Source organism: Apis cerana, linkage group LG4 (genome assembly GCF_029169275.1).
Source record: "Apis cerana isolate GH-2021 linkage group LG4, AcerK_1.0, whole genome shotgun sequence".
Lineage (NCBI taxonomy): Eukaryota > Metazoa > Arthropoda > Insecta > Hymenoptera > Apidae > Apis > Apis cerana.
The window spans coordinates 1778746-1805756 of NC_083855.1; the positions used below are offsets into that span (position 1 = coordinate 1778746).

Here is a 27011-nt window from a genome sequence, read left to right on the forward strand (position 1 = left end):
GAAATCAATTTTTTCTTCCAGAATTTGTCATAGCAATTCGAGTTTGTGCCCATATGTAATAATAACATCACTCTGATCATTTTCGATGTCCGAAACACCGTAACACCGATTTTCGTTTCGAAAAGTTACAATTTTGATCAATATCAATATTTCAAGACTGAATTTGACATAATTTGGCGAGATTCTGTCGGATGTCGTATTTCTGTTTGTATTCGATGCAGAATACACGGTATCAGCGTTTTTAGCATTGAAAAGCCACATTTTTGATCAAAGTCGAATTTTCGTGGCAGAATTCAAAGTAACTCAGCTCGAAAACGTGAATATCAAAACAGAATTCTCCGAAACTGCGATTTTCGTGGCGAAAAGCAACATAACTTAACCAAATCAATTTTTCGTTCCAAAATTTTACTTAAATGGGCGAGATTGTGCTGGATGAAACAACTCTCTGAACATTTTCGATTCGCGGAGAATACGCGGTAGGAGCGTGTTTAGCATCGAAAAGCTACATTTTTCATCGAAATCGAATTTTCGTGGCAGATTTCGAACTAAGTGACGAGAGTATCGGCTTGAAAACGCGGATCACTCTCAACGCGGATATCGAAGCGGAATTCGCCGAAACTGCGATTTTCGTGCCGAGAAGCTACATAACTGTTCGAAATCAGTTTTTTCTTCCAGAATTTGTCATAACAATTCGAGTTTGTGCCCATATGTAATAATAACATCACTCTGATCATTTTCGATGTCCGAAACACCGTAACACCGATTTTCGTTTCGAAAAGTTACAATTTTGATCAATATCAATATTTCAAGACTGAATTTGACATAATTTGGCGAGATTCTGTCGGATGTCGTATTTCTGTTTGTATTCGATGCAGAATACACGGTATCAGCGTTTTTAGCATCGAAAAGCCACATTTTTGATCAAAGTCGAATTTTCGTGGCAGAATTCAAAGTAACTCAGCTCGAAAACGTGAATATCAAAACAGAATTCTCCGAAACTGCGATTTTCGTGGCGAAAAGCAACATAACTTAACCAAATCAATTTTTCGTTCCAAAATTTTACTTAAATGGGCGAGATTGTGCTGGATGAAACAACTCTCTGAACATTTTCGATTCGCGGAGAATACGCGGTAGGAGCGTGTTTAGCATCGAAAAGCTACATTTTTCATCGAAATCGAATTTTCGTGGCAGATTTCGAACTAAGTGACGAGAGTATCGGCTTGAAAACGCGGATCACTCTCAACGCGGATATCGAAGCGGAATTCGCCGAAACTGCGATTTTCGTGCCGAGAAGCTACATAACTGTTCGAAATCAGTTTTTTCTTCCAGAATTTGTCATAGCAATTCGAGTTTGTGCCCATATGTAATAATAACATCACTCTGATCATTTTCGATGTCCGAAACACCGTAACACCGATTTTCGTTTCGAAAAGTTACAATTTTGATCAATATCAATATTTCAAGACTGAATTTGACATAATTTGGCGAGATTCTGTCGGATGTCGTATTTCTGTTTGTATTCGATGCAGAATACACGGTATCAGCGTTTTTAGCATCGAAAAGCCACATTTTTGATCAAAGTCGAATTTTCGTGGCAGAATTCAAAGTAACTCAGCTCGAAAACGTGAATATCAAAACAGAATTCTCCGAAACTGCGATTTTCGTGGCGAAAAGCAACATAACTTAACCAAATCAATTTTTCGTTCCAAAATTTTACTTAAATGGGCGAGGTTGTGCTGGATGAAACAACTCGCTGAACATTTTCGATTCGCGGAGAATACGCGGTAGGAGCGTGTTTAGCATCGAAAAGCTACATTTTTCATCGAAATCGAATTTTCGTGGCAGATTTCGAACTAAGTGACGAGAGTATCGGCTTGAAAACGCGGATCACTCTCAACGCGGATATCGAAGCGGAATTCGCCGAAACTGCGATTTTCGTGCCGAGAAGCTACATAACTGTTCGAAATCAGTTTTTTTCTTCCAGAATTTGTCATAACAATTCGAGTTTGTGCCCATATGTAATAATAACATCACTCTGATCATTTTCGATGTCCGAAACACCGTAACACCGATTTTCGTTTCGAAAAGTTACAATTTTGATCAATATCAATATTTCAAGACTGAATTTGACATAATTTGGCGAGATTCTGTCGGATGTCGTATTTCTGTTTGTATTCGATGCAGAATACACGGTATCAGCGTTTTTAGCATCGAAAAGCCACATTTTTGATCAAAGTCGAATTTTCGTGGCAGGATTCAAAGTAACTCAGCTCGAAAACGTGAATATCAAAACAGAATTCTCCGAAACTGCGATTTTCGTTGCGAAAAGCAACATAACTTAACCAAATCAATTTTTCGTTCCAAAATTTTACTTAAATGGGCGAGATTGTGCTGGATGAAACAACTCTCTGAACATTTTCGATTCGCGGAGAATACGCGGTAGGAGCGTGTTTAGCATCGAAAAGCTACATTTTTCATCGAAATCGAATTTTCGTGGCAGATTTCGAACTAAGTGACGAGAGTATCGGCTTGAAAACGCGGATCACTCTCAACGCGGATATCGAAGCGGAATTCGCCGAAACTGCGATTTTCGTGCCGAGAAGCTACATAACTGTTCGAAATCAGTTTTTTCTTCCAGAATTTGTCATAGCAATTCGAGTTTGTGCCCATATGTAATAATAACATCACTCTGATCATTTTCGATGTCCGAAACACCGTAACACCGATTTTCGTTTCGAAAAGTTACAATTTTGATCAATATCAATATTTCAAGACTGAATTTGACATAATTTGGCGAGATTCTGTCGGATGTCGTATTTCTGTTTGTATTCGATGCAGAATACACGGTATCAGCGTTTTTAGCATCGAAAAGCCACATTTTTGATCAAAGTCGAATTTTCGTGGCAGAATTCAAAGTAACTCAGCTCGAAAACGTGAATATCAAAACAGAATTCTCCGAAACTGCGATTTTCGTGGCGAAAAGCAACATAACTTAACCAAATCAATTTTTCGTTCCAAAATTTTACTTAAATGGGCGAGATTGTGCTGGATGAAACAACTCTCTGAACATTTTCGATTCGCGGAGAATACGCGGTAGGAGCGTGTTTAGCATCGAAAAGCTACATTTTTCATCGAAATCGAATTTTCGTGGCAGATTTCGAACTAAGTGACGAGTGACGAGTATCGGCTTGAAAACGCGGATCACTCTCAACGCGGATATCGAAGCGGAATTCGCCGAAACTGCGATTTTCGTGCCGAGAAGCTACATAACTGTTCGAAATCAGTTTTTTTCTTCCAGAATTTGTCACAACAATTCGAGTTTGTGCCCATATGTAATAATAACATCACTCTGATCATTTTCGATGTCCGAAACACCGTAACACCGATTTTCGTTTCGAAAAGTTACAATTTTGATCAATATCAATATTTCAAGACTGAATTTGACATAATTTGGCGAGATTCTGTCGGATGTCGTATTTCTGTTTGTATTCGATGCAGAATACACGGTATCAGCGTTTTTAGCATCGAAAAGCCACATTTTTGATCAAAGTCGAATTTTCGTGGCAGAATTCAAAGTAACTCAGCTCGAAAACGTGAATATCAAAACAGAATTCTCCGAAACTGCGATTTTCGTTGCGAAAAGCAACACATAACTTAACCAAATCAATTTTTCGTTCCAAAATTTTACTTAAATGGGCGAGATTGTGCTGGATGAAACAACTCTCTGAACATTTTCGATTCGCGGAGAATACGCGGTAGGAGCGTGTTTAGCATCGAAAAGCTACATTTTTCATCGAAATCGAATTTTCGTGGCAGATTTCGAACTAAGTGACGAGAGTATCGGCTTGAAAACGCGGATCACTCTCAACGCGGATATCGAAGCGGAATTCGCCGAAACTGCGATTTTCGTGCCGAGAAGCTACATAACTGTTCGAAATCAGTTTTTTCTTCCAGAATTTGTCATAGCAATTCGAGTTTGTGCCCATATGTAATAATAACATCACTCTGATCATTTTCGATGTCCGAAACACCGTAACACCGATTTTCGTTTCGAAAAGTTACAATTTTGATCAATATCAATATTTCAAGACTGAATTTGACATAATTTGGCGAGATTCTGTCGGATGTCGTATTTCTGTTTGTATTCGATGCAGAATACACGGTATCAGCGTTTTTAGCATCGAAAAGCCACATTTTTGATCAAAGTCGAATTTTCGTGGCAGAATTCAAAGTAACTCAGCTCGAAAACGTGAATATCAAAACAGAATTCTCCGAAACTGCGATTTTCGTGGCGAAAAGCAACATAACTTAACCAAATCAATTTTTCGTTCCAAAATTTTACTTAAATGGGCGAGATTGTGCTGGATGAAACAACTCTCTGAACATTTTCGATTCGCGGAGAATACGCGGTAGGAGCGTGTTTAGCATCGAAAAGCTACATTTTTCATCGAAATCGAATTTTCGTGGCAGATTTCGAACTAAGTGACGAGAGTATCGGCTTGAAAACGCGGATCACTCTCAACGCGGATATCGAAGCGGAATTCGCCGAAACTGCGATTTTCGTGCCGAGAAGCTACATAACTGTTCGAAATCAGTTTTTTCTTCCAGAATTTGTCATAGCAATTCGAGTTTGTGCCCATATGTAATAATAACATCACTCTGATCATTTTCGATGTCCGAAACACCGTAACACCGATTTTCGTTTCGAAAAGTTACAATTTTGATCAATATCAATATTTCAAGACTGAATTTGACATAATTTGGCGAGATTCTGTCGGATGTCGTATTTCTGTTTGTATTCGATGCAGAATACACGGTATCAGCGTTTTTAGCATCGAAAAGCCACATTTTTGATCAAAGTCGAATTTTCGTGGCAGAATTCAAAGTAACTCAGCTCGAAAACGTGAATATCAAAACAGAATTCTCCGAAACTGCGATTTTCGTGGCGAAAAGCAACATAACTTAACCAAATCAATTTTTCGTTCCAAAATTTTACTTAAATGGGCGAGATTGTGCTGGATGAAACAACTCTCTGAACATTTTCGATTCGCGGAGAATACGCGGTAGGAGCGTGTTTAGCATCGAAAAGCTACATTTTTCATCGAAATCGAATTTTCGTGGCAGATTTCGAACTAAGTGACGAGAGTATCGGCTTGAAAACGCGGATCACTCTCAACGCGGATATCGAAGCGGAATTCGCCGAAACTGCGATTTTCGTGCCGAGAAGCTACATAACTGTTCGAAATCAGTTTTTTCTTCCAGAATTTGTCATAGCAATTCGAGTTTGTGCCCATATGTAATAATAACATCACTCTGATCATTTTCGATGTCCGAAACACCGTAACACCGATTTTCGTTTCGAAAAGTTACAATTTTGATCAATATCAATATTTCAAGACTGAATTTGACATAATTTGGCGAGATTCTGTCGGATGTCGTATTTCTGTTTGTATTCGATGCAGAATACACGGTATCAGCGTTTTTAGCATCGAAAAGCCACATTTTTGATCAAAGTCGAATTTCGTGGCAGAATTCAAAGTAACTCAGCTCGAAAACGTGAATATCAAAACAGAATTCTCCGAAACTGCGATTTTCGTGGCGAAAAGCAACATAACTTAACCAAATCAATTTTTCGTTCCAAAATTTTACTTAAATGGGCGAGATTGTGCTGGATGAAACAACTCTCTGAACATTTTCGATTCGCGGAGAATACGCGGTAGGAGCGTGTTTAGCATCGAAAAGCTACATTTTTCATCGAAATCGAATTTTCGTGGCAGATTTCGAACTAAGTGACGAGAGTATCGGCTTGAAAACGCGGATCACTCTCAACGCGGATATCGAAGCGGAATTCGCCGAAACTGCGATTTTCGTGCCGAGAAGCTACATAACTGTTCGAAATCAGTTTTTTTCTTCCAGAATTTGTCATAGCAATTCGAGTTTGTGCCCATATGTAATAATAACATCACTCTGATCATTTTCGATGTCCGAAACACCGTAACACCGATTTTCGTTTCGAAAAGTTACAATTTTGATCAATATCAATATTTCAAGACTGAATTTGACATAATTTGGCGAGATTCTGTCGGATGTCGTATTTCTGTTTGTATTCGATGCAGAATACACGGTATCAGCGTTTTTAGCATCGAAAAGCCACATTTTTGATCAAAGTCGAATTTTCGTGGCAGAATTCAAAGTAACTCAGCTCGAAAACGTGAATATCAAAACAGAATTCTCCGAAACTGCGATTTTCGTGGCGAAAAGCAACATAACTTAACCAAATCAATTTTTCGTTCCAAAATTTTACTTAAGTGGGCGAGATTGTGCTGGATGAAACAACTCGCTGAACATTTTCGATTCGCGGAGAATACGCGGTAGGAGCGTGTTTAGCATCGAAAAGCTACATTTTTCATCGAAATCGAATTTTCGTGGCAGATTTCGAACTAAGTGACGAGAGTATCGGCTTGAAAACGCGGATCACTCTCAACGCGGATATCGAAGCGGAATTCGCCGAAACTGCGATTTTCGTGCCGAGAAGCTACATAACTGTTCGAAATCAGTTTTTTCTTCCAGAATTTGTCATAACAATTCGAGTTTGTGCCCATATGTAATAATAACATCACTCTGATCATTTTCGATGTCCGAAACACCGTAACACCGATTTTCGTTTCGAAAAGTTACAATTTTGATCAATATCAATATTTCAAGACTGAATTTGACATAATTTGGCGAGATTCTGTCGGATGTCGTATTTCTGTTTGTATTCGATGCAGAATACACGGTATCAGCGTTTTTAGCATCGAAAAGCCACATTTTTGATCAAAGTCGAATTTTCGTGGCAGGATTCAAAGTAACTCAGCTCGAAAACGTGAATATCAAAACAGAATTCTCCGAAACTGCGATTTTCGTTGCGAAAAGCAACATAACTTAACCAAATCAATTTTTCGTTCCAAAATTTTACTTAAATGGGCGAGATTGTGCTGGATGAAACAACTCTCTGAACATTTTCGATTCGCGGAGAATACGCGGTAGGAGCGTGTTTAGCATCGAAAAGCTACATTTTTCATCGAAATCGAATTTTCGTGGCAGATTTCGAACTAAGTGACGAGAGTATCGGCTTGAAAACGCGGATCACTCTCAACGCGGATATCGAAGCGGAATTCGCCGAAACTGCGATTTTCGTGCCGAGAAGCTACATAACTGTTCGAAATCAGTTTTTTCTTCCAGAATTTGTCATAGCAATTCGAGTTTGTGCCCATATGTAATAATAACATCACTCTGATCATTTTCGATGTCCGAAACACCGTAACACCGATTTTCGTTTCGAAAAGTTACAATTTTGATCAATATCAATATTTCAAGACTGAATTTGACATAATTTGGCGAGATTCTGTCGGATGTCGTATTTCTGTTTGTATTCGATGCAGAATACACGGTATCAGCGTTTTTAGCATCGAAAAGCCACATTTTTGATCAAAGTCGAATTTTCGTGGCAGAATTCAAAGTAACTCAGCTCGAAAACGTGAATATCATAACAGAATTCTCCGAAACTGCGATTTTCGTGGCGAAAAGCAACATAACTTAACCAAATCAATTTTTCGTTCCAAAATTTTACTTAAATGGGCGAGATTGTGCTGGATGAAACAACTCTCTGAACATTTTCGATTCGCGGAGAATACGCGGTAGGAGCGTGTTTAGCATCGAAAAGCTACATTTTTCATCGAAATCGAATTTTCGTGGCAGATTTCGAACTAAGTGACGAGAGTATCGGCTTGAAAACGCGGATCACTCTCAACGCGGATATCGAAGCGGAATTCGCCGAAACTGCGATTTTCGTGCCGAGAAGCTACATAACTGTTCGAAATCAGTTTTTTCTTCCAGAATTTGTCATAGCAATTCGAGTTTGTGCCCATATGTAATAATAACATCACTCTGATCATTTTCGATGTCCGAAACACCGTAACACCGATTTTCGTTTCGAAAAGTTACAATTTTGATCAATATCAATATTTCAAGACTGAATTTGACATAATTTGGCGAGAATCTGTCGGATGTCGTATTTCTGTTTGTATTCGATGCAGAATACACGGTATCAGCGTTTTTAGCATCGAAAAGCCACATTTTTGATCAAAGTCGAATTTTCGTGGCAGAATTCAAAGTAACTCAGCTCGAAAACGTGAATATCAAAACAGAATTCTCCGAAACTGCGATTTTCGTGGCGAAAAGCAACATAACTTAACCAAATCAATTTTTCGTTCCAAAATTTTACTTAAATGGGCGAGATTGTGCTGGATGAAACAACTCTCTGAACATTTTCGATTCGCGGAGAATACGCGGTAGGAGCGTGTTTAGCATCGAAAAGCTACATTTTTCATCGAAATCGAATTTTCGTGGCAGATTTCGAACTAAGTGACGAGAGTATCGGCTTGAAAACGCGGATCACTCTCAACGCGGATATCGAAGCGGAATTCGCCGAAACTGCGATTTTCGTGCCGAGAAGCTACATAACTGTTCGAAATCAGTTTTTTCTTCCAGAATTTGTCATAGCAATTCGAGTTTGTGCCCATATGTAATAATAACATCACTCTGATCATTTTCGATGTCCGAAACACCGTAACACCGATTTTCGTTTCGAAAAGTTACAATTTTGATCAATATCAATATTTCAAGACTGAATTTGACATAATTTGGCGAGATTCTGTCGGATGTCGTATTTCTGTTTGTATTCGATGCAGAATACACGGTATCAGCGTTTTTAGCATCGAAAAGCCACATTTTTGATCAAAGTCGAATTTTCGTGGCAGAATTCAAAATAACTCAGCTCGAAAACGTGAATATCAAAACAGAATTCTCCGAAACTGCGATTTTCGTGGCGAAAAGCAACATAACTTAACCAAATCAATTTTTCGTTCCAAAATTTTACTTAAATGGGCGAGATTGTGCTGGATGAAACAACTCTCTGAACATTTTCGATTCGCGGAGAATACGCGGTAGGAGCGTGTTTAGCATCGAAAAGCTACATTTTTCATCGAAATCGAATTTTCGTGGCAGATTTCGAACTAAGTGACGAGAGTATCGGCTTGAAAACGCGGATCACTCTCAACGCGGATATCGAAGCGGAATTCGCCGAAACTGCGATTTTCGTGCCGAGAAGCTACATAACTGTTCGAAATCAGTTTTTTCTTCCAGAATTTGTCATAACAATTCGAGTTTGTGCCCATATGTAATAATAACATCACTCTGATCATTTTCGATGTCCGAAACACCGTAACACCGATTTTCGTTTCGAAAAGTTACAATTTTGATCAATATCAATATTTCAAGACTGAATTTGACATAATTTGGCGAGATTCTGTCGGATGTCGTATTTCTGTTTGTATTCGATGCAGAATACACGGTATCAGCGTTTTTAGCATCGAAAAGCCACATTTTTGATCAAAGTCGAATTTTCGTGGCAGAATTCAAAGTAACTCAGCTCGAAAACGTGAATATCAAAACAGAATTCTCCGAAACTGCGATTTTCGTGGCGAAAAGCAACATAACTTAACCAAATCAATTTTTCGTTCCAAAATTTTACTTAAATGGGCGAGATTGTGCTGGATGAAACAACTCTCTGAACATTTTCGATTCGCGGAGAATACGCGGTAGGAGCGTGTTTAGCATCGAAAAGCTACATTTTTCATCGAAATCGAATTTTCGTGGCAGATTTCGAACTAAGTGACGAGAGTATCGGCTTGAAAACGCGGATCACTCTCAACGCGGATATCGAAGCGGAATTCGCCGAAACTGCGATTTTCGTGCCGAGAAGCTACATAACTGTTCGAAATCAGTTTTTTCTTCCAGAATTTGTCATAGCAATTCGAGTTTGTGCCCATATGTAATAATAACATCACTCTGATCATTTTCGATGTCCGAAACACCGTAACACCGATTTTCGTTTCGAAAAGTTACAATTTTGATCAATATCAATATTTCAAGACTGAATTTGACATAATTTGGCGAGATTCTGTCGGATGTCGTATTTCTGTTTGTATTCGATGCAGAATACACGGTATCAGCGTTTTTAGCATCGAAAAGCCACATTTTTGATCAAAGTCGAATTTTCGTGGCAGAATTCAAAGTAACTCAGCTCGAAAACGTGAATATCAAAACAGAATTCTCCGAAACTGCGATTTTCGTGGCGAAAAGCAACATAACTTAACCAAATCAATTTTTCGTTCCAAAATTTTACTTAAATGGGCGAGATTGTGCTGGATGAAACAACTCTCTGAACATTTTCGATTCGCGGAGAATACGCGGTAGGAGCGTGTTTAGCATCGAAAAGCTACATTTTTCATCGAAATCGAATTTTCGTGGCAGATTTCGAACTAAGTGACGAGAGTATCGGCTTGAAAACGCGGATCACTCTCAACGCGGATATCGAAGCGGAATTCGCCGAAACTGCGATTTTCGTGCCGAGAAGCTACATAACTGTTCGAAATCAGTTTTTTCTTCCAGAATTTGTCATAACAATTCGAGTTTGTGCCCATATGTAATAATAACATCACTCTGATCATTTTCGATGTCCGAAACACCGTAACACCGATTTTCGTTTCGAAAAGTTACAATTTTGATCAATATCAATATTTCAAGACTGAATTTGACATAATTTGGCGAGATTCTGTCGGATGTCGTATTTCTGTTTGTATTCGATGCAGAATACACGGTATCAGCGTTTTTAGCATCGAAAAGCCACATTTTTGATCAAAGTCGAATTTTCGTGGCAGGATTCAAAGTAACTCAGCTCGAAAACGTGAATATCAAAACAGAATTCTCCGAAACTGCGATTTTCGTTGCGAAAAGCAACATAACTTAACCAAATCAATTTTTCGTTCCAAAATTTTACTTAAATGGGCGAGATTGTGCTGGATGAAACAACTCTCTGAACATTTTCGATTCGCGGAGAATACGCGGTAGGAGCGTGTTTAGCATCGAAAAGCTACATTTTTCATCGAAATCGAATTTTCGTGGCAGATTTCGATCTAAGTGACGAGAGTATCGGCTTGAAAACGCGGATCACTCTCAACGCGGATATCGAAGCGGAATTCGCCGAAACTGCGATTTTCGTGCCGAGAAGCTACATAACTGTTCGAAATCAGTTTTTTCTTCCAGAATTTGTCATAGCAATTCGAGTTTGTGCCCATATGTAATAATAACATCACTCTGATCATTTTCGATGTCCGAAACACCGTAACACCGATTTTCGTTTCGAAAAGTTACAATTTTGATCAATATCAATATTTCAAGACTGAATTTGACATAATTTGGCGAGATTCTGTCGGATGTCGTATTTCTGTTTGTATTCGATGCAGAATACACGGTATCAGCGTTTTTAGCATCGAAAAGCCACATTTTTGATCAAAGTCGAATTTTCGTGGCAGAATTCAAAGTAACTCAGCTCGAAAACGTGAATATCAAAACAGAATTCTCCGAAACTGCGATTTTCGTTGCGAAAAGCAACATAACTTAACCAAATCAATTTTTCGTTCCAAAATTTTACTTAAATGGGCGAGATTGTGCTGGATGAAACAACTCTCTGAACATTTTCGATTCGCGGAGAATACGCGGTAGGAGCGTGTTTAGCATCGAAAAGCTACATTTTTCATCGAAATCGAATTTTCGTGGCAGATTTCGAACTAAGTGACGAGAGTATCGGCTTGAAAACGCGGATCACTCTCAACGCGGATATCGAAGCGGAATTCGCCGAAACTGCGATTTTCGTGCCGAGAAGCTACATAACTATTTGAATTCATTAATAAGCATATATATATATTGATTACATTGAGTAAATTTTATAAATATATAATATGTGTAGTAACGTTACAATATATTTGATAATTGTTATCAATAAATTATATCACTAGTTGTACGAATGCTGTTTACGTAAAAGTTGTGTTACTTTAAAAGATGTTAACGATAGTTACAGACACACACGTGCACATACACATTTACGATATATAAAGATAGAATTTTATTCGTTTTTCCATTTCAAGGCGATTTTGATTGTATAAATGAGAGGAAATTTATATTTTCTAGGATTGTTGCTATTAAAACGACGTATTTCTCTAAGAGAAGAGATATTTGTGCTATGTACGATATTTTGTGCTCCTTGTAGGTGGTAAACGTGAATTTTTACACTTTATTTTGTTTGGTTACTCTACTAGAAGCGGTTTACACATTATTGTCGTGTAAACGAGAGGAAATTTTTAAAGTCCTTAGAATTAGGGTATTATTGTAACGGATGTAAATAGATGATATGCATACGATTTTCTGAGCTCATTGCGAGTAGAAAATTTTGCATTTTACACTCAATTTTATCTTTCTACAAGCGGTTTATATACTTTGGTCATTTAAAGAATAGGAAATTTCAGATTTTTATGAATAATGCATTATTAATACGATTTTATCTCTGAACATAATAGAGATATATATTGGTTTCCTGCGCCCATTTCAAGTGGGAAGCATTGTTCTTTAAGCGTATCAAAACAATTTTAACATTAACAGGATGAACAAAAAATACATAGGATGAAAATACAACAGGTTGAATAAAATAGTAAGCATTGGTAAGAAGACTAGTTTGCGATATGAAATAATTATTTTACTTAAATAAAATTTTAGATCTCAATAATCTAATTATGGATGATGCAGATACACATGTTTCGAAATGATATTTTATTAATTAAAAGTTTAGATGGAAATACATTATATTTGGATTTGACAATTCAATTTAGAATCTACCATATCTAGAATTTTACCATAGTATCGTTGAAAATTTTGAAATTAGATGTTATCGTTTCTTATTAGAGGATAATATCTATTTAATATATTTTTATACATTTAATATATATTCATATAACATATATATTAACATATATTCAATGATAGACAATAGAGATTGGTATCGTGAAATTAGATAAAAGTTTGAAAATGATAAAAGTTTGATATGAATGAAAAGTTTGATATGATAAGTAATATGTAATTGAATAAATATGTCATAGAAAAAAATTGAAGATAAATCTATGAGTACAATAAAAATAAGTCAGATGATGTTTTGATAATAGTGGGCATTCAAAAAAAAAAAAAAAAAGGAAAAAGGTAATGCAATATAATACTAGTAATTTGAAAAATAATTTGATAGGTAAAAAGGAAAAGAGATTAAAAAATTGAAAAAATTGAATGAAACAAGTAAATATATAAACGAAATATAAATATATATATTCGTATATAAACGAGTAATATATAATAAAATTGTCATAATTCACATAAAACGCAATAATAACATAAATTATTGGATTATATAAAAAATTATATTACACACTTAGTGATATTGCTATTATTAGTTTGATTAATCGAGGTCTTATTATTTAATATATATTCATCAAAATTTTTTTATACTATCTTGTAAAGAAATTAAATTATTATGAAAGATTTGATTTCTATGAAAACTTATGTATAATAATATATTAAAATGTTATATATAGAATAATTTAGTTTCGACAAAAAAATTCTTTAAATTTGTGAAATCAACTTCCTTTTTTTCACGTTTTGTATACAAATTCTTCTGGAAATATATATTTTTCTATTTCTAATGATAGAGATAGAATTAAATATTTTATAATTTAATATTTTATTTTATCTTATGAAATTAAATTATGTAAAAAAGAAAAATAATATTGAAACTTGAAAAATTGCTTTGAAATGATGTTTCATAATAAAAAGTGGTTTCATATTATTATACTTGCAATATTTCATCAATAAAACAAAATTATCGTTGATTTTGATAACACAAATTTAATTGAATTTATGTAAAGTCTATGAAAACTTCTGTAACTAATTTCATATATAGAGTTCTTATTAACAAGTTAATAAGGAAAAAATATATAAATTTTACATAAAGTGGATTATATTTAAATTAAAAGAAGTATTTCGTTCTGACATATTATCTAAATTAATTTAAAAAAATTAAAGACTGATCTTATTTTATGTGTTTTGTGTGCGTATGTGTGTGTGTATGCATAAAAGAATACAATATATATATATATATATAAATATATTTTTTGATAATATAAATAATTTATATTTTTATGAAAAACAGTCATATATATTGTCTGATAATATTAGTATTAGTTTATTCGATAAATATATTCATGATACAATATATTTTAATTAATTAATTTACTAGAACTAAATATATATCAAAATTATGTTAAAATAATATTTTTAACATTATTAATTTATAACAATAGAATTGATATATATATATATATATATATATATGTAATACTTTAAATCGAATGCTATTATAGGAGAGCTAAAATATGTTTAGATTATTTAATTTAGTTTTCTACTACTACTAAATGTAGTACTACTAAATGTAGTTTTCTACCGTCATGTTTAATTAATTTATAATAAATATTCTGTAAATTTATATTTTATAAATAATATTCATATAATAATAATATACATACATATATTAATAATATACTTAAAAATACAATATAAAATATCTTAATGATTATAATCAATATGAAAGTTGGAAATTTGACAATGAAAAGAAATAAAAAAAGAAAATAAATGGTTTGAAATAATAAATATTTTAATAAGTGCTTAGTGAAATATTTTAGTTTTTTTAATTTTCTTTATTTGTTTAATTTGAAAGTGTGAAAGTATAGATAATTTAACTATTTTTCTGTGGAATATTTTTAGTAATTTATATTATAAAATTAACAATTATTTATATAATAGACTTTAATTTAGAACATAAGTAAATATAAATCTTACATATAGTTTCTTTCCATATCAATTTTCATAATTTTGTTATTTTGAAGAATATTCTTTTTAAAATTATATGATATAATTAGAAGAAATATAATAATATAGAAATATTTAAATTCATTTTTATGTTTGTAATTTGTATATTTAAATATATTGATAAACATTCGTAATAATAATAATCCATTTTAAATATATTTTGTTCTATAATAAGATTTAATTGTCTATATTACTAATTAAGAATTTTAAGAATGTTATTTAACTATATTACGTAGAAATTGACAATGTGTAAATATTCGATAATGAGGAATTTATAATGGTCTAATCTCGTAGTTTATATTGTAAAAATAAATATTGTAATGCAGTATTTAAAGAATCTGATAAAAAAAAAATTCATTAACCGAAGCACATGTAAACAGGCACAATTGCTCAATTTTTTTATATAAAAGATAAGTCGAAATGAAGCTCCAATTAATATCGTGTGAATTTATTTAATTGCCATTAATAAATGCAACAATTTGTAATGAAATGATACACACAATGAACAATACTTGTTTCATTGCAGAATTCAATGCAAAATCCACTGCATTATATTTTCTTGTGAAAGTGGTGAAAGACTGTAGTTTTCTTAAATGTCATGTAAGTTTCTCTAAAATCATAAAATTAAAAATTAAACTCCATATATATTATTGGAATAAGAAAATATTACATATAATAATATATAATAATATTACATATAATAATATTACATATATATTACAAATATTAATATCAGTGACTTTTAATATATCAATATTTTGTTTTCTTTTTTAAAAGAAAAAAATTCATCCAATATGCCGTTATGCATCGTACACAGATAGCCTTAAGATGTTATGAAGAAGCACGACCATTAATTTTAAGGCTATTCCATTCTATTATCTTTAAATGTAAGTAATGAAACGAAGCAAGAAATTTGGTTACTAAGTATAGGAACCTTTGGTCCTTCGTGTATCTAAGAACGTGTATCTAAAAATATAATGGCATAAAATACTAAGCTTGGACTAAACATCCATCAGTTTAAATACTCATTTTTCTCCTTCTGTTGTTAAATTTAAAAAAATTTAGACAGAATCTAACATTATTATTTTCATGTTGACTAACAGAGGGTTATGACACCGACATTGTAGTCGAATGCATGATGTCCACGATGACCATAGGAAAGAACTAGAAATCGTTACAAGATTAGCAAAGTCGGATTACCAAAATATTGTCCCAACATGCAGGAAGGAACTGGAAATCATCCTAGAATTACCGAGGCCGATTTACAGAAGACCATACGTATCATATACATTGACGTACAGAACCTATCTCAGATCAATTGGTATCTAAAGATACCGATCGATAAGAGCGCGGAGCTTCAACGGCCATCGGAAATAGAACATTAGACTGATGAATTCTTTCAATTGTTGCGTGAGGAGTTATAAAAGTTAAATATATTAAGAACACATAAATAAAGTACAAAACATTAAAATTAATAATTAATAATAAAATTAATAATTAATAATTAATAAAATAATTAATAAATGAATTAGAAAAATGTAAAATATAAATAATTAATAATCGAAATGAATTATGATTAATAATTTGAATTATGAAAAGAATAAGAAAAGAAAAAATAAGAAATAAAAATTAAATAAATCTGAAAAGAAAAATTAATTTGGAATGAAATGATTATTTAAATTAATGTTTTACAATAGCAATTTATCGCTCGCAATTAATCTCACATTGTGTCAACAACGAGACTTAATATAAATTAAGGTATAAATTAAAGGTATAAACCTTAATATTACCTATCTTAATTTATTTATTATAATTAATAGTAACGTAAATTTATAACGCGTAATAAAAATACTCTCATTTCGCACTTCAGGAAATTATATAATTAATTTATATCAAGAATTGTAATGCTTAGAAAGAGAAAGCTCAAAATATTACAAATTTTACAGAAAAATAATTAATCATACAAGGTTTAGATTGGAGTGCATATATGCTTAATTCTTGGCTTGTCATCGATTTTCATCATAATAAGTGATAAAATATTTTTAAGTTTCAAATATTTTAGAAACTTTTTAATGAAATTTTCTTTTTACGGGGACAAAATTTTAAAGAAAAGAATTGGAAACCAGGCCTCACCAGATCTCACCAGCAAAGAGGTAACTGTTTCGAGATCCACATTCAACTATAAATTAAAAAATAAATCAAAAAATAAATGTAGAATAAATGAAAGAATAAATAAATGTTAAATATAAATAAATGTTAAATACATGTTAAAGAATAAATCAAGAAACAAATTTAGAAATTAATAAATAAAAGAATAAATGAATAAATAAATGAGTGAAAATTATATATTAAGAAATATGTTATAAAATAAATGTTTAAATAAATGAATGTGCAAATGATTAAATAAACGAAGCGATAAATAAATATTAATTAAAAAATAAAATAATATACGATAATTATATAAATATACGATAATGTCAAAATAATGTCAAATAAATTTTTTTTCCTTATTCACAATGATTGAAAAATGTTTTCGATATTATAAAAATTTAAATTTAAATTTATCTTCCGATCTTCGTTTCTTTTGTTTTATTTATTATATTTTTATATTATTTTTATATTATTATATTTTTATTTGTATTATTTTATTTTCGATTTACATATTTTTTCTTTTTCTTTCATATTTCGAGTATTAAGATATCAAAAATTAAAATTAAAGTATTTAATCGTATTAATCATGTTAATCAATATATATAGAGCATATATTATAAGATAAAAATTTCATTTTAAATAGAAATTTAAAAAGAAACGAATAAAATTTAAATAAGAAATATTTCTATAATGTATAAATATATTTATAAAGTAAAGAGAATACAATAACGAAGAACGATAAATAAAAAAGAAAAATAAAAAAGTTGATTGCATTTATCTCGTATATTTGTTTTCCTTTCGTTTCCTTTTGTCTGAGTAAAAAAAAAATATAATTTCGATTTCTATAATATATATATATAGAAATCGAAATTATATTTTATATATATATATATATATATATATATATATATATATAATATATATATAGATAATATAATTAATATAATTAGATATGTAGATAGATAATATATATATGAAATTAGAATTTAAAATTTTTCAAGAAATTAAATCTGCGATTTTAAATATCATAGATTATATTTAATATGATAACTATCAAATAGGATAAATTGTTTACGAGATTTATAAACAGCTTATTTGGAGAAATTTCTTATAAAAATCTTTTTTTATTATTATTGTCACTTGCAGATGATAAAAGTTATCTAAAATATTATGTCATTTTTGAGAATTCCATATTTTTATGGAGTCAACACTTCCATATTTTTGACATATTTCAATGCAGCTCGGCTGATCCTTTTTTTTTTATCGTGAGAAAAATTTTCATTGGACACCCCAGCTCTATGTGGAGGAGAGATGATCCGGATAGTGCCGGAATTTTATCCGTCAAAACCTCTGGCACCTCCGAGGAGAACTAGGCATTCTTAGTAAATATTTATAGTGTTTCCCGAGCGTTGTCTATTTCAGTTAGGCCGCTCCGTAACTTCTCTTTCGATGCAACACAAAAACCGAAGCAATCGTGATCAGTTAGCACATATATCACATGGAAACTGAGTCTCATATAATCGAGGTCGACATATCCATTCAGGACGAGTAATCCCGATGAGTTGAAAGTAGCAGTTGCAGACTTCGCTACCCAATATTGCTCTCGCTACGCATCACCAAACTGATAACCTCTACCGGCAGGTTGCCACCATACCTTGGCATAATACTTTCCCAAGAGATGCGAAGGTAATAGTTCGACCAATATCATCATATGGTATAACTCGCAACTCCGACGGCGAAGCACTTACCGAAGATTGTCAACTCTTTGACGATTTGCTATCAGATCGACCAACATGGAATATTTAGAGGTCGTGTAAGGTTAGGTTTTACAAATAGAGAAAGGGAACACTTTTCTCAGATTCTATATATTTAAAATTATATTATATTATAAAATTGTACAATTATTTTTCTTTACCAAAGATAATAATAAATTCAAAGATTTACAATAATGATTGAAATTTCATTTCAAAAAGGAATGTTTCTAATTTGCAATTATCTCAGAAAATCATATGCATCCCTTCTATGTTCGAGGATTGATAAAAAAACGTTTGATAAAAATGTTGATAAAAAAAACGGTTCAAAAATTCCACGATCTTAAAAATAATAATGGATGTGAGCTCGATTTAAAAAAAAATGTTTCCTGATTGCAATCACCATAGAAAATCGTTCAAATATTCCATAATTTAAAAAATTACAAATTTACGTTTTCTTTCTTCTAATATAATCCGGGAAGTCATAAATAGACTAGAGATAGGATTGAAAGTCTGTTGCAAAATGTTAAATAATATTATTCCTAATTAATAATATAGAGAATTAAATCATGCTTGAAAAAATATATTTAACATAAAATATTATGATTAAGAATATTTACTAAAATTTATAATTATAAAAATTATTATGAGTTATTTACATTTTTATAATTAATTTAAAATTGTAATTATAATGTTTAATTTTAATAAATCAAATCAACAAAATTGTATTTATTGATATGAATTGAGACTCTATGTGATTTATATTTTTTTATATATTATAATTTTATTATATAAACTATTGTTATCTTTATAATATAAACTTGTAAAAATATTGATAAGAAAAATATTTAAATTATTTAAATTATCTTTAAATTATAATTATTAATTATCTTTTAAATTTTCAAATTAAATACGTAAGAAAATTAAAAATACTTCATAATGATTTGTTAAAATATTTATTTCATCGATTGATATTTGCTTTATATTTTTTTTAATGTCAAATACTTTCATATAGGTTATGATTATTGATGTCACATATTATATATTCATTGCAATGTTTTAAAATTATGCAATAAATATGCTTATATTTTATATTTTATATTATATATTTTACATATATTATTGTATATGAATATAAATTACATTATATATATGAAGAAGTTATATTAGAAAATAAATAAACGTGATGGCCGAATACAATATTATTAATTTAAATTTGTATAATAATTTAAATAATGTTAATTCTTAAAATAACATTCGATATCAAATTGTTGTAGTTTAAAAATTAAACATGTTGATAATATTATTTTAACATAATTTATTATATATACAATTTTAATAAATTAAGTAGCAAATATAATAATAAGTAAGTGTCATGAATTTGTTTACTGAATAAAAAATACCGATAGTAACAGAGGACATATATGAAAATTTTTCATAAAGATAAAAATTATTTATTTTATCAAAAATTGTATTTATCATAATTTTTCAGATATAAAAGGATACAATATATACATATATATATATATTTCTTTAGATAATTACATTTCATAATTATTCAAGATAAAACAAAATTTTAAATTATAAAATATGTAATTGTATTTCTATTATCGAAAATAGAAAGAAATATATTTCCTAAAGAAATTGTATACAAAATATGAAAAAATGAAAGTTGATTTCACGTACTCGTACGTAAAAGAAAGTTTTTGTCCAAAATTAAATTATTCTATATAATATTTTAATATATTGTTATATATAAGTTATATATAAGTTTTCATTGAAAACAAATCTTTCATAATAATTCAATTTCTTTATAAGATAGTATAAAAAAATTTTTGTAACTATTGATTGAATTACAAGATCTTGATTAATCAAACTAATGATAATAATATCAGTAATATCTTATAGTATATAATAATAGTAATATCTTAGAGTATAATATAGTTTTAGATAATCCAATAATTTATATTATTGCGTTTTATGTGAAATATGATAGTTTTAACTATTATTCATTATTTGTTTTAATCAATTTTTTTTCAGATTTTTCATCTCTTTTATTCTGAGCTATTAAATTATTCTTAAAATTGCTAGTATTAATTTTCTTTTTTTTTTTTTTTTGAAAAAAAAGCTTCTAAATATCAAAACATCATCTGACTTATTTTTATTGTGCTCATAGATTAATTTCAATTTTTTCTATAACATATTTTTACAATTACATATCATATCATTTTCGAACTTCTAATATCATCTTTTCTATCCAATTTCTATAGACTATCTTTGGTATAGATATAATATATTACAATATATTAGATAGATATTATATTATCCTCTAATAAGAAAAGATTACATTTTACATCAAAATTTTCGAAGAAAATAAGTGGAAAAATTGTAATAGAGATACAAATAAAAGAAAAATTTATACTATTACATTTCATGAGAAATATTGACTATATATTATTCATTTTTATATAACTTTTAACAGTTCCTTAAACCTGTTAGTCTATTTTTCTTCTAAACTATTAAATTACTTTACAAATTGCTTGTACTAAAACGCATATCTTTTTTAAGCAAACATTAACATTTCAAGATTCCTATTGTTTTTAAGCATAAAAAATGAAAATCAACATGATGTTTTCAATCAGCAAGCTCAAACTCGTCGAGTTACAGTGAATTTAGGCTTTAAAAATAAATTTTAATAAAAATTATAGTTTTTCTGACGAAAATTTGCTTCGCTGCTTAGAATTCGATCAGAAAATTCCTAGGATAAATTCATATTAAATCGAATTCTATCCTGAAAAAATTATCATTATTTATTATCAAAATGGTTAACATTTAGACAAAAAAATCGCTGTTAAGGCCAAATAATAATTGGAAATCGTTCAGAGTAACATTTTAAAGCATCACTTTAAAGCATCTACTCACGTTACGTCGAATTATGGAATAAAAAAACAAATTTGTTAACAATTTTATCTTTTGAACAAGAAAATTTGTTATGGACATACTCTGCTTTGAAATTTTATTCCTTGAGGATGAATGTTTTCTAGTTGAAACTTAAGTTAAGTTGAATTCCATCATAAACATTTGAATATCATCAAAATTATAGCCTCTCGACACCAGAAACGCTATTATGGCAAATTCGGCTATGAAAACTCTCAGAAACACATTATCTCATATAAACTTGCTCAGTTATGTCAAATTCTGAAAAATTAATTCTAATCAAAATTATATAGCTTAGTGATTCGAAAATCATAATTTCAGCGAATTTTGCTTTGAAATAATTGAGAGTGACGTTTTGTAGCTGATATTCTAGTTACGTTGAATTCTGCACGAAATTTCGATTTTGATAAAAATTGTAGCTCTTATACACCAAAAATGCTGTTACATCGAATATGGCATTAAAAACAGTCAGAAACAAGTTATCTAACACAAACTCGAGTTATGTCAAATTCTGCCATGAAAAATTGATTTTGATAAAAATTAGTTTTTCGACATTTTTGACGAATTCTGCATTGCAATTGTTGAAAATGTTTTTTAGCTGATAATCGAGTTATGTTGAATTTTGTCACGAAAGTTCGATTTTGACAAAAATTGTAACTTTTCGACACTCGAGACGCTGTTACAAAAATCTCCTTGCATGATGTAATCTATAACAAACGCGTCGATTTATGTCCTATTCTGCTGTGAATAATCAATTTTTATCGCAATTGAAACACTTCATAAAACATAAAAATCGCTGTTACGATGTTATTTAGGACAAACTCGACATGTTATGGTAAATTCAGCTATGAATAATCAATCAATCTTACTGCGAAATATTCGAAAATGGTCAAAGAAATATGATTTAGCATAAAAGCGTCGCGTTATGTCAAATTTTGCTATGAATTAATGGTTATTATCAATATTGTAAAAATACTTAGGAAAATCGCTATTAAATAACGTCACTCTAGTGATTTTCGATGCAGAATTCGTCATAATAGTGATTTTCTATTGAAATTGAAAAGTTATTGAAAAGTTATAATTTTAATCAAAATCAATATTTCAAGACAGAATTTGACATAATTTGGCGAGTTTTTGTTGGATATCGTATTTCTATTTATTTTCGAAGCCGAATTCGGGGTAGCAGCGTTTTTCGCATCGAAAAAGTACAATTTTGATCAAAATCGAATTTTTGTGGCAGTATTCAACGTAACTCGAGTATCAGCTTGAAAATGTCACTCTCTACGATATCAAAACAAAATTCGCTAAAACTGCGATTTTCGTGTCGAACATAACTTAACGAAATTTTTCTTTTCAGAATTTGACGCACAGAACGAATTTGTATTGGAACGTCTCTCTAAACTAATTTGATAATTAAAAATGTTAAATCTTTACTTTTACAATATTTTTTTATTTTTCTTTTATTGAAATATATTCAACAAATTTTTTCTCAGAAAACAATGCATTTAAATAATTTTAGAAAAAGAAAAATATATTTTAAGTAACGACTTAATAATATTAATTAAAAATATTGTTTTTTTTTGTTTATTTCATTTATAAATACGGCATCAATTATAAACATTAATGAAATTAATTTTTGTTTTGATTTTTTAAAAATATAAAAAAAACGTATTAAAAAAAATTTTAAATAATTATAATTTTTCATTTATCAAGCACCAATTACTGATCTCCTTTATTCAAAGCTTATTTGTGTAAATTTAAAAAAAAAAGTTGATTTAGAAATGATTTAGAAAAAAAAAAAAAAGAAAAAAAAATATTGTAAACAAATTGCCATTATTTAACAATTAATATTTCATCATTTTATCAATAGTAATTTAATTAATTTGAAAAATACCTGACTTATGTGTTTTTTTAAATCATTTATTTATGCTTTATTCAAAATCCTGTTGTATTAAATCAAAGAATGAAAACTTTATAAATTTCGATGCAAGAAATAATTCTAGTTTTAGTTGTTCATATATTCTTTAAACAAAAATAAAATATTAAATTTCATTAAAATTAAATACACTAATTTATTTTGTTCAATTGCATTTTATGATTGTATATCTAATTTTATCTTAAAAGATTTATAGATTTTTATCTTTAAAGATTTATATATAAGAATAATGATAACATATGTTATAAGATATAGTACTGGAAAAAATTGCAACAACTTTATAACAAATTTATTAAATTTTTTTTTATTTTTTAATTAATTATATTACATTATTATATTATATATCATAATATCAGAAAAATTAGATATTGATATTTGAAAATTGAAATAAAAATTACAGGTACAAAAATTAAAATTTCCAATAATAATGTTATATTACTTATCAATAAAATAGATGAAAATGTATTTTTAATTAATACAAAGTTGTTATAATTATTATCCAGTATTGTATTAAACGTGAATTTATTTATTTAAAATTTAAAAACAATTGAACCAATATTATCTATTGTGTTATGAGAGAAATCGAACTAATAATTAATTCATTTTGTACTTTCTTACTTTAACATTGAAGATTCAAATAATTATGTACAATTAAAACAAGAAATGTTTCGATGAATCTCATATTTTGAAAAATAATTTAGTACGCACATATATGCAACAAAGAATAATGATATTTACTATAGTTTCAATAGTGAATTTTAATTATTGGAAAGTGAAAGCAGGGACTAGTCTTATAAGTACGCGGATGAATCTAACGATTAAATGATTCTAATTGTTAGAATCATCGTTGAAAATTGATATAATACAGTATAGTTTGAGCATTCTGCTCTTGAGGATTTATATTGGAGGATTGAAAATAGATTATCTATAGAAAGAAAATATATTATCTTTTCACGGATAAAAATCTTTTACTACTTATAGTCGAACTCGAGACAAAGTTTCGATTTGTTTCAAGCAGCATTTAAATATTATTTTAAATATTTCAAAATTTTTTAATCGATATTTTGTATGAAATTTTAATATACATATAATAATTATATATATATTTTAATTTTAATTTAATCAAAATATTTTTGTAATATTGAATATTATTTTGAAAAATAATAAATTGCTTATTTGTTGTTAAATATAATATAGATATATTATAACTTAAAAATCATTTTAGAAAAAACGACTTTAACATTGATTGCTGACATACTAATGCGAGTATACTTGTATCTGACACATATATGTTTAAAATCTCTTATAACACTGCGTAAAAATTTCGCAAAAAAAAATTTAAAAAAATAAAATATAAAAAAAAATAAAAAAAATTTTTTTCAAATTGAAAATAAATTGAAAACATGCAAGATTCTACGAATAAAGAAAAATATCATAATAAATATAATAATCAAAAGTTGCATTATTGCAGCATATAATTAGAAATATTAAAATTATTAATTATAATTAACATATTAAATATATTTTTATTTTAAATATTTAGAAAAAAATTTCTATTTATAAATTACTATGAATGCTATGAAACTTAAATTTTTTCTTTTCAAATGGAAATCACAGTTTCTAATGTATTAATATTTTTAATGAATTGTAATTATTATTTATATTAATAATATATTATAATATATATTTATATTATATTAATAATATAAATAATAATACGATATATATTTAATAAGAAGTAATATTCTTAGTAAAAAATATTTTTTGATTAAATATAATAATACTGAAATAAAGTGAAGCATACAAATATATTAATAGATAATAAAATTAATTCATATCTTTTTTGAAAATTATATCGAATATTTTGTTGAACGCAAAGAATAAATAAAGAATGAAAAATTGATCGAGCAAATTCCCAAATGTAAATTATTTTATTTTTAAAAGTTAATCGAATTTCTTGACTCAAGTTTCGACTATTCGTAAATTATTTATATTAATAAATATAAATATAATTCTCAGCATAAACAAGACAAGTTGATGGTTCAACAACATATCAAAGTACTTTTGAATCTCATCCTTTGTCATTTGTTATAAATAAATCAATTTAAGTAAAGTATATCTCCTAATGTCTATTTTCTTATTTATCAAAATTTTAACGAAAAAGTTTCAAACTTTAATATTTATAAAAAAAATGCAAGAAAATTAAATTTTTTTCTAATTTTACAGTATAAGTTGTATATATATATATATAAAAGTTGTATATATATAAATATATATTACTATAGTATATTATTTTTATAAAAGGAAGACATAGATTTAATATATCTTCAATACTGAATTTAAATGTGCTTATACTTATACATTAAATGTTTTTCATTTTTGTTTCCTTTTTTTTTTAATTAATTAAAACTATATCTTTTAAAATTTAATGATTCTTGTCTCTTCCACTTTGTTGTTATTAATTCAAGTAGAAAAAGTTGACATTTTTTTCTACATCTCTAAACAATTTTTCAACACATGCATAGTATCTTAATATCTAACATCACACTCGCACATTTAATAACTATATTTACAAAAGATTTGGCAAATTTCATATAATTCAATCAGTCGCTATAATCTAGTGCAGTCGATCTTTTGAACACTACTAGTGAAGGCTGGATTCGAGAGACCTTTCTTCTTTCTGTAAGATTTCTTCAACATCTTACTTCTGTAAAAATTTAAGAAAATTTAAAAAATTTACAATTGATATTTCTTGGAATTATATATTAGTCATAATAATATAGTACTAATATAGATCACAATAATATATATATATATATATATTTTTATATATATATATATATATATATATATATATATATATATTTTTATAAAAGGAAGACATAGATTTATTAATATATGTTATTAATATATGTTCAATATTGAATTTAAATGTGTCTTATACATAAATTATTGTGAAACACGTTTGAAGAATCCATTTAAGAAGTCAAAATAAAAATATAAAAATTTTAGTATACAATATAATACACAAAAATGTATGCTTATTATTAAGCTCAGGTTTATTTATAAATTATAAGCAATTTGCATTAAATGAAGCAAGAGAAAATATGTGATGATCATTCTACTTTATTTGCGTTTTATTTTATTTAATGCAAATTTAGAATGCTTATAATTTAATAAGTAAATCTTAATTGATATTTTTATACATCAATTTTTATATTTGCTTTGAATCGATTCTCTATATCCATCCAAGAAATATATTAATATTCTATAATTGATCAAAAGAAATTTATTATAAAATATTTTATATAAAATTACGTATCATAAGAAGACAATAAAAGGAAAATATTTGTTTATTATTCCTTTTTAATCAATATTTGTTATTCTAA

The 27011-nt window shown here is 28.9% G+C and overlaps 1 protein-coding gene across 2 annotated transcripts in view; it reads right to left on the minus strand.

Moving 5' to 3' along the window:
• Positions 1-20846: 20846 nt before the first annotated feature.
• Positions 20847-27011, minus strand: part of LOC107995432 (carcinine transporter) — a 70608-nt gene continuing 64443 nt past the window's right edge. For both annotated transcript variants that reach the window (XM_017052952.3, XM_062073495.1), the window contains exon 10: positions 20847-26329. In XM_017052952.3, the coding sequence (XP_016908441.1) occupies positions 26233-26329 (97 nt within the window). In that variant the 3' untranslated portion in view covers positions 20847-26232. The remainder of the gene's footprint in view (positions 26330-27011) is intronic.